This window comes from Epinephelus lanceolatus, chromosome 4 (assembly GCF_041903045.1).
Source record: "Epinephelus lanceolatus isolate andai-2023 chromosome 4, ASM4190304v1, whole genome shotgun sequence".
NCBI classification, from domain to species: domain Eukaryota; kingdom Metazoa; phylum Chordata; class Actinopteri; order Perciformes; family Serranidae; genus Epinephelus; species Epinephelus lanceolatus.
The window spans coordinates 38,633,811-38,646,518 of NC_135737.1; the positions used below are offsets into that span (position 1 = coordinate 38,633,811).

Here is a 12,708-nt window from a genome sequence, read left to right on the forward strand (position 1 = left end):
ATTGAAATTACTATTTGTGCAGTCTTTTGAGGCATGCTTTGTGACTGGTCTCACTCTGAAGTCGTCAAAATCTGCTTGGGCAGTGACTCGTGGTGTCAGACACTGACGACAAAAGCTGTCCTTTAACATGGTGGTGGTGGCTGTTATATTTTAATGGTGCTTGGCAGCGTCAGGGGGAAACACGGCAGGACAAGAATGAAAGTTAAGGCAGTGAACGTACAAGTAGGGCTGGTGTGAGGTGTGGTCCAGGAGAGCAGTGTTCACCTTGTTCTTTTTCCCTAAACCTAACCACGTGCTTTTGTTGCCTAAACAAAACCACGTGCATTAGTTGCTGGAGAAAAAAAAAGGTCAATTTGAGGTGCTGTACCAGCATAGTGTGTTTATTTTGAAAGAGACTGTATGTAAACAGAAATTTTCCTGTGAAAATGGAAGTGTTTTGAAAGACAATGCATGTAACAGGCAGAACTTGACACGGCATCCTAGAACCTCAACAACCAACGCACCCAGGGTACCTTGCACGTCGTGTCTGGATGTGGAAGGTCCATGACCAAACGTCGATATGTGACAAGGCTGGAGTGAGAATGTGTTGCACTTTGGGTATGAAATGTGCTGTATAGATACATTTTCTGATTGAGATCTTGTCCACTGATATTTCACTATTGAAACCAGACTTTATGTTCAGACATGATGAGCTACAATAGTGTGAAAAAATTCCGCACTTTTGATCTGTAACCTGATTAGTTGTGCTGCTGCATTCCCTGAATGTCTCTGCAATTTCACAGTGTCGTAGTGACCATTTAGCGCTACTGCATGTTTCTGATGGATGGCTGGTTCCTTGGGTGTCAACATGCTTCAGGAGAAAAAAAAGCAAAAACATCTGGTAAGTATTTTCTGCTGTGGGGTCAATCTACAAAAGACTCTCAGGAAGCCCCCTACCAACTAGAAGAGAAAGAGCTGCATTCACACACACACACACACACACACATAAGCACAACTAGACTCAAATACCACACAAACCAAGATTCTGGCTTTGTTCAAGATCCTCTGCATTCTCACACTCAAGGTTAAGCATGTAACATCAACAGTCCAACTATGGCGCAATCTGTGAAAACCCCCTCGGTTTAGTCAGCCTTATTTTGGTTGGTTTTGTGTCTTGGAGTTTAAAAGATGTGTCACAGAAAGGAGGGCATAATGTCTTCTCTGTCTCACAGGACAAAACACTCATTGCCTGACACACACAGGAGAACTGTAAGCTGCCATGACTGAAACCCGGCTCTCTCTCCCTCTTTCTCCTTTTCTTTACTCGTCTCCTTCCCAGTCACCTCCTTGGCAGGTTACCAGCCCAGTGTAGCATGGTATCCTGCCAAACCCTGGCGTGTCTGCCCACTTCAATGTCTTTTCAGGACCATTCAAGATCGAGAGTGTGTGTATGTTTCTGTGTATCCAGACACTTTCAAGTAAATAAAAAAAAATTTTATACACAACATGTTGCTGAGTTGTAAAAAGTGAAGAAAATGCTGTGAGGGCAAACCACCAAGATCTAAGCTTTCCTCTTGTCCTGCAGAGGGACACACCCTGCTATGAGTCAGTCCCATGTGTGGATACAAATCACATAGTGCTTTGAAAAACAGGATCTCTAGCGAAATTATAAATACAGTGTCGACACTGACACAATCTTTCCTTGCATGTGGTTTTGTTTTTAACGATTCTTTGTGCTCCTACGCTGACACACCTAACAAGTGTTGACATTTTCACACAGAACAAACAGCAGTCATTCAAAGAGTTAGAAGAGTCAATTTATTACACATATGATTCATATATATAAAGTTATATACAATATAGTTACATACATACAAATATAAACCTCTACACCAAGACATCTGACTTTCAATTAACCAACTGAAAAGGTGGATTTCCTTTAAAATCTCAAAATCTTAACAATAAAGGCCCCGAACCTTCACAGATCGCTGACATTCATAAACTCTAGTATGCAGTCTTGAGGCTTATCATCCTCTTAGGTCCACAGAAATACCACAGAGATGGGAAGGTGACATTAAAGATTACAGCACAGTGCAGCTCGCATTTAAACATCAACAGAAAGCGACATTACTTCATTACCAATTATGTGCGAATTGTCATACTTCACTGGTCAATTCTGCTTCAAACAAGCATTTTGGTTGGCTGGAGACTGATTTGACCGCAGTCACAGCTTGTTTAGTCCTGTTGTGTAATGTCAAACAGACAAAACAATGTCAAAGGCTGCTGACCTACTTTGCAAAGGCTGTGCACCAAACTTACTGTCATTATGACGGTAAATCATCCAAACATAATGGACAAAATGTCAGATTTGGGCTGGTGGACATAGAAAAAAATTCAAGTAATCAAATGGTCATTTGTGGGTGTAACAAGAAAAGATCTTCAACCCTCGACAGTTACAAACATAACTGTAAGCTTCCCAAAACCACGCTTAATAAAAGAATTCTGGTTCTTGGATGTACAGTTCAATATTTTTGGGAAATACGCACATTCACTTTCTTGTCAGGAGTTAGAAAAGAAGATTGATTCCACTGTCATGTCTGTATGGGTAAATATACAGCTACAGCCAGCAGCTGGTTAGCTTAGCTTAGCATTAAGACAAGAAACAGCCAGCAATGCTCTGTCTGAAGGTAAAATCTACCTATCTGACATGTCAAATCTCATTTCTTTTATCTGTAGAAAACACAATGTGCTGATTAGTGAGCTTCTGAGAACTTTCTGACAGAGCCAGGCCAGCTGTTTCCCCGTTTCCAGTCTGTGCTAAGCGAAGCTAACCATCTGCCAGCTGTAGCTTCATATTGAACAAACAGACATGAGTGGTTTCAATCTCCTCATCTAACTCTGGGCTAGAAAGCTAAATCGTCCCTTTAATCATTCCAACAAAGCATCACATTCAAAGTCAAATAAAATTCTTAGTGGTCAACAGTAAAATATTCTTCAGTGTGGGTTTTATGAGCAATGCATAGAAGGTTTTGTATTCCACTGGATGACATTTAGGCCATGTGTGAGTGCATTATCTAAAAAATACCACGACTGGAATAAGTGCAAATAACTCTTAAAATGGTCCCACTTGAAATGAAGTACATAACGTACAAACATTACTGAAATTTTTGGATTCATGAAAGGTTCTCTACCAGTTTAGGCTACATGTTAAGATGTGAAACAAACGGATCTGTGCTATGAAGACTGCTGTACATTTTGTCTTTTTTTGTATATTTTGTTTTTAGGTACTGCATTTATGATACTTCAGTCAAGAGTCCATGAGGGTTACTTTAAACCTTTAAGACGTATTCCAAAGGTTCACCTTGGAATGCAGGTAACTGAATGAAAGTTACATAAAAAAGTGTTTTGCATATGAAAGCAGATAAGGCACAGCTCTGGCATCTGGATTGTAAGGGCCGGGGTATTCCCTGTCAGAACTCGGTTGTATGATGTGTTCTCTTACCATGGTGGGAATCAAGTGTTTATGGTTATATCCGACATTTGAAAGGTGTGGGTAGGAAGGGGTTTCCGAAGCTATTGGCACATCCAGCAAGCACTTATGATGGAGGATACTGGCCCCTTTAGGAGTGGTCCATTTCCACAGGCACTGTTTCACAACACAATGCCCTCCACATTACAGTTCAGCACCTCATTGTGTTGGACCTGCCCCAGCTGCCGGTGAAACTGCCCCTGTTTCTGGGTCCTCCAGCAGTGGATGCTTCGTCCCAGTGTAATACTCTTAATACTGGGCAGGTGGGTCAGTATGTTATTTGGCAAAGACGCCACACCAGAGCCGGACAAATTCAGCTCTTGCAGGGAGTCTAGTCCACTGAAAACCACAGGGCTTAAGGTCTTGAGCTTGGGGTTGTTTGAGAGATCCAGAACCTGCAGGCTCTGGAGGCCCTTGAAGCTGTTTGGTTCGATCTCCTGAAGCTCAGGGAGCCCACTGATTGATAAATAAACCAGATCTTTCAGCTGAGCAAAAGCTCCCTCCTTGATCTGTGCGATGGGGTTACCATCCAAATTGAGATACCTCAGCGGAAGTCCCGCAAGCCTCGGTACGCTCGACAGCCAGTTCGCTGACAGATTTAAGCTTTGAATGTGTAACACTCTTCCACGCAAAGTCGTGGAGACTGACACGAGCTTGTTATGAGATAGATCAACGCTGACAGGTTCACCATTGACTTTAGTAGTGAACACGTCCAAGTCGAACTCTCTGAAGCTGTTGTGGCTGAGGTCAACTTCAGCCAGTGGGAGGCCGGAGAAGCAGGTTGGGAAGAGGCTCTCCAGGTTGTTATGGCTCAGATCCAAAGTCTCCAGGTAGCGCAGCTTGGACAAAGCACTGGGTGTTACCTGAAAATGTGAAGGCAAGGAAGGGATAAAAGACAAGGAAAACATTTTAAGAGTGGCAAGGGGTGATAATACACTGAAATAAAACTATACAATGACTTTTGACATATATGTATTGATATATGTCAGAACTTGATTGTTTTAGTCTATAAATCTGTAACTTTTCTGTCCTTAGAAAACTTGTAATATTTGTAATGACTGAGGAATATACACAAATGTATCCAGTCAAACTTTGGGGTGACCAGCATACCTTTAATGTCATTAAAAAATGCTCTTAACTGTTAGCTCATAGTACCTAGCAGGATGTCATAGCTGGATGTGTTTGAATATCAGTAAACAAAAACTTTTACAATTACAAAAAAAGCTTAATTATGATCTCATTTATTAATCTTTCATGATAAAATCATTGAAATGTTTGGGACAACTTTATTCATTGGATTAAAATGTGCTATATCGGGATAGGTATCGTTATTGGAATATGAAATGACCTATATCGGGACATGAGATTTTGGTCATATCACCCAGCCCTACCTGTGAGTGTACTAAATTAGGGACTGACACATTTAATTGATTATAGAGTGTGCAAATTATTCATTAAAAGGTTACATCGCCTTGTTTGAGACCAACAGATTGATGCTTGAGTTCCTCCATCCACTGACCTTTGTTATAAGGTTGCTGCTTAGGTCCAAGCTAATGAGGGTGGTGTAGCCTGGACCGGCTAACATGGTGTCACTGAGTGGGCCCATGGCGTTGGAGGACAGGTCTAGGTGGGCAGTGTCCAGTGGGATGGGGATGGGCATGGTGGTGCCGGGTCCCAACCCTCGGCAGTCCACCCTTGTCAGACTGAAGCTGTCGAACAGGCCAAAGCTTTCCACCTCACAGCGGCAGCCAGGGTGGCAGTTCTTGACCGCGCTGGACTGGGCGGAGGCCAGCAGCGACAGGCCGATCCACAGAAGGAGTGCCATTTTGCTCTGGAGAGAGAATTATTTACATTTAAAACCTTTTCACACGACACTCCCATGGAGGTTAGAAAAGTTGTCTCTCATGAAAACCACCATTTATCATGTTTAAATCACATTTCAAGCTACAATCACCGTGTGAGAGAGATGCATTACCTCAGTCACCAGAGCGGATCAGTTCAACTGGTCCAAACTCCTTCACAGAGCACCTTGTTTGTGGTTTTAGAAATTACAAGCACTGTTCCTTCTCAAATGCCATCTTCAAGGTATTTGTTAAACTTTTTGAAAAAACTTAAAGCTTTTATTTGTGCAACTTGAGTAGCCCTAATTTCCCTCCCTCTTGGCTTCCCAACGGGTGTGACCTGATTTCTTTGATCAAAGAGTTCATTTGCACTTTCTTAGTTTACTCAAAAGAATGAGTGTGCATGGTTGTAAAAAATGAAAACTTGAGCGTACTGTAAATCAGGGACCTTAAAATATCTCTGCTCCTTCTTAAAAATTAGGAAAACCAAGATGAGCCCACTACCTGAGCATATCCTCTGAGCCCAATGCATGAAGACGGAAAAAAATCAGACACAACTTCTCATTCTGAGTTTAATTATACTGGTATATGGTCTAATACTTACAACACTACATCTGGAATAATAGCAGAATGGAAAGCTTCAAAATGAAAAAAATAATTAATTAAACAACAGAGGGAAACAAACCCTGCCCTCTCAAAATATATGGATCAATAAGTTAAAGCATAGGATTCCTTAAAAATGACTAAAGAACCAAGTAAATTCTGTACATACAAATAAAGATTAAGCGAAAAAGTGGCTGTAAAATCTAAAATCTAAAAACAGTGATTAGTTTTATTTTAAAACAGCTACTGTACCTTTGCCGTAGTTGTTGCTGTTGTTCCTCTATGTGTAAATAAGAGCAGAATGGTGCTTACCCAGTTTAACTTATGCAATGTGTACACACGCGCACGCACACACGCACACACACAGACACACACACACACACACACACAAGCACTTAAATGAGTATGAAAATTGGACAGAGGTTAAGAGTTGTGTAACAGGTAGAAAAGAACAGTCATGGTCAGGTCACCCCAGGCATGACACAGCAGAGCATGTGTTAAAGATCCACCTCAGATGTTAACAGTTTGTTCCTGAATGACAATAAACAGGACACTACTGTCATCACTTTTGTTGATCATTCACCTAAACTGCTCAAAATTTAGAATTTACAAGTTCAAAAGCATTTTTTATGGGGAATCTAGCTTCTCGAAGAAATGCAAGTTGGTGTGTTCTTGCAAGAAAAAGTAAAATATTAATTCTCTCTGATCCTCGACCTGACATTTGTTTTAAATTCTGACTCTTTTTGGGGTATGCAGTGAGAATGTACTCAGGGACTCGCTGTTATCAGGCATATCTCTCAGGGGTTACAGTTATTCATCTTGGCTTATGTAAGAGGATGAGGTTACAGAGCTGCATAGTATTTGGTCTACATATGCAGGCTGATTAGCGTGGCTCAAAGTCTACTCAGACAGAGCTGATCACCTCTGTGCCGCGTTTCTTTAGATTTAACCCCTGAAGTCCCTGACTATTACTGGCTGCTTGTAATGCTGCTGATAGTGAACAAGTTTATAAAGAAATCAACTGAATGGTGTTTTTTATATTTTAAAATGTATTACTAGAATTTTCTTCTACCTACATAAAGGGTGTACATGTAATATTACTAACATAAAAGTTTTAATAAACTTTGTTCACCCTGTTATGTTACATGACAAGTTAGTGTCTGATGTTTTCATGGTTGTGTGTAGGTGTGTGTGTTCTCAGCGAAGGCCTGAGTCCCTCCAGCTGTGGGTTTTGACCTAACAGGAACGGGCGAGGTTTATGACTGTCAAATTGAGCTGAGTACACAAATCTTTCACTCGCTGAACAAAATTTAACAAGATTTTTTCTGGTTGAGCTCTTCCGAAGCTAAATAGTCCACCCACGGAATGAACCACCCGTAAAGAACACAGCGGGGGAAACCTGATGAATGAATGCTCTGTATTTTAAAGATATCGTGGCACGGTGTGTCATGCATAGTGTTCTGCAAATTAACTTTGCACTTGCAGTTTCTAAAGCAACTGCTTAAAGGTCCAGTGTGTGGGCTCTAGGGGGATATATTTGCATAAATGTAATGTAATAAGTGTGTTTTCTTTAGTGTACAGTCACCTGAAAAAAGGAATCGGCATGTTTTTGGTACCTTAGAATGAGCCATTTATATGTATATAGGAAGCGGGTCCTTATTTATGGAGACAACTATGTTTTCCCAGAACGGACAAACCAAGCACTTCAGTGTTTTTACCGGATTTAATTACCTGGGGTCTCATTTATAAAATAACGCTTAGGATCCGTACTAAAAATATACATGGGGACAAAAGCCAAAAGTGGCACGCACTGAAAAATATTCAACCATTTCTACAATCAGGCTTCCACCTCACCATCTGCATCACCTATTTCCCATCTCCAAAATTCCTCTCTCAGGCCTCGTTTTGTGCATACGCAATGTTTGAGACCCCTGTCCCATTTGTTTTGGAGAGAAAGAAACCTTTGTGGAAAATGTGGCTCCCAGTTAAAACCTTCTGAGCAATGAACACTGATGCAATCCTAACCAGGAGTTCACACTTGGCACACTGGAGAATTTTCAGCTTGCCATATGCAATCCTCATTGCTACTAAATCCTACACACTGACCCAATAACTCTTATTCTGTGTGTATTTACCACATCATTAGCTGTCATTTCAAAAAAGATAATAGGGTCGTTCTCCGCCCTCTCTGCAATTACAAGTTTTGTTTCACCTCAAGCAAACTACAGGCCTCAAAGAGGTCAGCCTTGTCGGGAAACCACAGAGAAGCCATATGCCGACTAAACATGGGAAACTGCCAGTAAAACCAAGTGGTTATACGCCTTTTACGTCTACCACACTGGTCTTCAGCAGCTCGTCACCTCCGTGTGGTTTTGCAGCCACATTCGTCCGTCCCTCCTTCCTTTCCTGCATCCTTTGCTCCATCTGTTGCTTCGACAAGGACTGTGAACTTTCTGCACCAGGTGTTGCTCTTGACCTCTCACCAATAAATCTCAGCTAACGGCAAACTGCTGCTGGCGCTGCCTTCAAATCAGATACATTCTAACTATGGCAATTACCCAAAAGGCAATGGCAGTTAGAGCTGCGGACACCCTGAGTGGACAATTGGCAAAGGCCTGTGAAATCACGCCCCAACACCTTCTCCCTTTCTTAGGCCTTTTCACTCCTTTTGTATCCTGGGATCCTGCCGCTCTCTGAGGATCATCAGCCATTAGTTGCTCATTTATTTATTTACCATCCTGCAGCCGGTGTATTGCTGTTCATGGCACGGTTTTCTTAACTAAACTAAAACTTATCAGCACGCAAGTCCGTGCAGACTTTTGCCGAGCTCTCCTACTGTGATTATCCAATTACCATAGTGTGTTATCAGTGTAAACACAATCATTTCATTCATCAAAAGCCAATATAAAAGCACCACTTTATTGCCCACAAGCAATACACTTATCTTAAGTCTTTACAAGATTTCTTTTTGCGGCTGGCTTGTCTTTATCTAAATTCATGCAGAAAAGAAAAAAAAAAACTCCTGCACATTTAAAGCAGAAGACAGAGTGAACGCACCAAACATAATACCCACTTACTTCTCTGATTTAACACATTTATTTGCATCTATGTCAAACATCATTTAGCCGTCAATTTGTTCAATATCCTCCAGCGCTGTGATGTATTCTTCGTGTCACTGAGACCGCTGTGTCCTAATTTAATCTTCAAGTTGAAGGCTGAAAACTGTGTAATTAGAAGATGGATGCCACGCTAATCCTTTTAAGCCAAATTAATGCACGACACTGAGGAGGAGGCAGTGATTTAAATTAAATTGATGGTACTTAAGTGTTTTAAAACAATTAGGCAGCACTGGGACGCCTAAAGTAACAGTGAATAAATAAAATCACAAACAAGGAGGCTGATCAAATTCATCAAAGTATATTTTAGCAAAGCTAGAGGAGATGGTATCACAGAACATGGTGATGAGAGATTCACTGAAGGTGTAGCTGACTGAATATCACCTAAGAAATAAATTAAACCCTTCTGTGTATGTTCTTCTAGCACTGTATTTTAGCACAGTTTTAAGGTACTTGTACATTACGTGTGAGTATTTCCATTTTGTGCTATTTTAAACTCGTCTTCCATCCAATAATAGAGGGAAATATTGTTCTGTTTAATTCAGTGCATTTATCTGACAGCTTTATTTACAAAGTTTGTTAGTTTTTTGGATACCCAAGATTAGTGTCACCAATTCAGCATCTGACCAAATGTCTCCCCTTCTGTTCCTGAAATATGATGTTGAGTAATGTGTTTTATAAATGCAGAATATTACAATGTCACAGTGAAGTTGACCTTGTCATAATTAGAGTGTGAATTCTTACAGTATTGCCAAAACATGCTTCGGTAGGGCACAGTGACCTTTCACCACCGCATTCTAATCAGTGAACATTTGTGCTACATTTCCCTCAAGGCATTCTTGAGAAATTGTGTTCACAAGATTGAGGCAGACAAGGTCACAGTTACCCTGACCTTTGACCTATGGCCACTTAAGATCTAATCAGTTTATTGTTAAGTCAGGGGGGCCTTCTCTCAAGGCATTCTTGAGATATCGCTTTCACAACAATGGGATGGACAACCTGAAAACATAAAGCCTCTAGCTACAGCTATGGCAAGTGAAGAGGCATAGAAACAGTATACAGAGTTAACAGTACACTACAATCTATCAGTCATAATAATCCAATAATGCAATAACATATCACAGACAGGGCCATTCTGCTTCATAAAGACCACTTTGACTTTGGAAACTTAAAGGTCTACTGTGTAAGATTAAGTGACATCTAGGGGTGAGACTGCAGGTGTGCCAAGCGTGTAGGAAGAATAAGGTGGCCGACACAAAAATACCAATGGCCCTAAACAGAGCCAGTGTTTGGTTCATCTGTTCTGGGCCACTGTACAACAACATGGCAGACTCTGTGTGAGCAGGCCCTCAGGAAGGGAAATTACAGTTTCTGGATCATCATGTGATGCACTGCGGCCAATTAAGACGTTTTCCCACTGAGTTACATGGAGAAAGAAATGTCCTGAAATTAGTGGGACATTTTTTGAGCATCATAACCCTGTGAAATGCCTCCCATAACCTTTGGAAAGTCTAGAAAAGCCACGCAATTGAATTATATTATCTCCAATCAAGTTAACAGAGGGTTAATTCAGAAGTAGCCAGCACAGCCTGTGGATGTTGCTAGTGTGCTTGATCTATGTGCCGCACAGTGCACAAGCAGTGCCCGATCTTTCGCATCATTTTATACGCAGCAGCTGAACCATTTGGTGTCATGCGCAACTTTAAAAGGAATGAATGGGACTCCACCGCCAATGCTGTATCCAAATCTCTTTATACATCCATGGATGGGAAAAGACTTGCCCAAATATAGCTCATTCTAGGGTCATAGATGTAACCAGCGGACTCAAGTGTTGTTTGCGTTGTGCTGACATGAAGAGGCCCAGACAACAGATATCTTTTGAGGGGATCTCTGTTTATTCCTGACAACTGACAGCAAGAGGTAAAAACAAATTCCTCCATCAATTACGACCATATAACTCGAGCCCCTACACAAATTAAGTGACACAGGAATGTATTGTTATACAATAAGTTTAAGCTGAAAAATGAAGTTATAAACTTAGCTTAAATTACTACCAGAGCAATGTCACTTAGGCTACCTCAGCAAAAAACAACAGCAAAAGGGGAGAGGCGAGGTGGGAGACACCCCTTTATAGGTGGGTTTTTAATTGATCCTATTACACAGAAACACAACGATTTTAAGTTATTATAAACTAATGAAAGTACATAAATACCCCTAAATCCTACACACTGGACCTTTAAGTGTATTTTGCGGTCCATACTTAGTTACACTTTGATAAATAATGTTTTTATTTCAAAGTACTTCTTCCACCAGTTTCTATCAAACACCAATCCTATCACCCCTTTTTCTTTCTATGCCAGATGTGTTTCCATGAGCTCTCCACCTCCTGGATGATGAAAGTCTGACCAGCTGTGTCAAACGTGTCACTGCCCTCTCTGCGTTACCACAGTGAGCCAGTGCCATGCCCTGGGAAGTTACCACAGGAGGCGGGTAACACTCACTGCATGGCACCTCCGCAGATCAAATTTCTTGCAGCCGTACGTGGCAGACCACGGAGAGAGCAGAGGACTCTGCTGCATGATTTTCGGATAAAACACCCCAAACAAGTATCACACGGATCACTCTTAAGTACCGTTCATTACACCTTCACTTCCAACCCCGCCCCTTCCAGCTGTCAATCACGTCTCCACATGTCACCTCTGCGCGCATCAGTCTCCAGAGTTTGCACACTCCATAAAGTTTCTTTCTCCGTCTGAATAATTTGCGGTAACGACACACGAGAGCCTGGTCAGTTCAGACGGGACACCAGGGGCGGTTTCTTCAACACAGAGGCAAACGTGAAACCTGATCTGACCACAGCGGTCCGCTGCTCCGCTGCGTTTCTGTGCCCGAAACTAACGCAAAAAAACTGTTGACTTCACAGACACTTTCTGACAAACAGGAAACAAGTGGGGGAATAGAAAATCGCTCCTACTTGTATTACCTTTCTTCTCAACTTGTGTTCTAGCTTACTTTGGTGCCTTTCATCCACTGTCCGCTTTTCGGCCGTCTTTCACTTCACCGCTCCCATTTTCCAGACCCCCGCTGCGTGCCCGCGTCCCCGTGGTTAGTGTGCCTGCTGGTCCACATGAGCTCTGCGGATCCCTCTGCGTGTCTGCTCCGCTACAATAAACTGTCAGGAGCTGGAAACACTGGGGCACACTCGTCTGTTCCCATCCCATAAAGTCCTGACTGGCCTCGGCTCGTTTTACCACTGTCAAGTTTACGAGAGTCTAATATAGGAGGACTTCCTGTCGGTACCTTCCAAAACAAAATGCATCAATTGTGACCAGATTTGTTAACCATTTCACTCTTTGTTTTGACTACTATTTGCACTAAATGTAGCCCATCGATAGAAGTTCTGCGACTCATTTTATGTCAGGTTATATTAGGCTACTAGGTTTTTGTGTTACATTGGCTACTGTTGCCACTGTGCTTTCATATTGGGCAGGTCAAGGAAACTAAAGGACTGCTTTTTACGTATCAGAGGAACAGAGGGGTTTCATTTTTTATTTTTTTTATTTGATTTGATTTAATTTAATTTTTTTATTTTAACCTTCCCCAAAGCTACAAATATTTTTCCTTGAGCCTTCATGAGTGA

General features: G+C 41.6%; 1 protein-coding gene across 3 annotated transcripts; it reads right to left on the reverse strand.

Moving 5' to 3' along the window:
- Positions 1-1,778: 1,778 nt before the first annotated feature.
- tsku (tsukushi small leucine rich proteoglycan homolog (Xenopus laevis)) lies at positions 1,779-12,331 on the reverse strand. Of its 3 annotated transcripts, none has more exons than XM_033631682.2 (3): positions 12,081-12,331; positions 5,028-5,339; positions 1,779-4,371 (listed from the first exon to the last, which is right to left on the reverse strand). In XM_033631682.2, the coding sequence occupies exons 1-3, from the start codon at positions 12,093-12,095 to the stop codon at positions 3,631-3,633; spliced, it is 1,068 nt and encodes a 355-aa protein (XP_033487573.1). In that variant the 5' UTR covers positions 12,096-12,331; the 3' UTR covers positions 1,779-3,630. The 3 variants fall into 3 exon arrangements, with proteins under 3 accessions (XP_033487573.1, XP_033487575.1, XP_033487574.1); XM_033631684.2 differs by having other exon boundaries at positions 12,052-12,331; XM_033631683.2 differs by lacking the exon at positions 12,081-12,331 and adding an exon at positions 6,205-8,964.
- Between the last annotated feature and the right edge of the window lie 377 nt (positions 12,332-12,708).

What these genes read in the sequence shown, in the direction of transcription:
- tsku (XM_033631682.2), bottom strand. An exon ending in GCAGCAACCTTATAACAAAG is followed by an intron (nt 4,372 to 5,027) that starts GTCAGTGGATGG and finishes TCACATTTTCAG; the next exon opens with GTAACACCCAGTGCTTTGTC.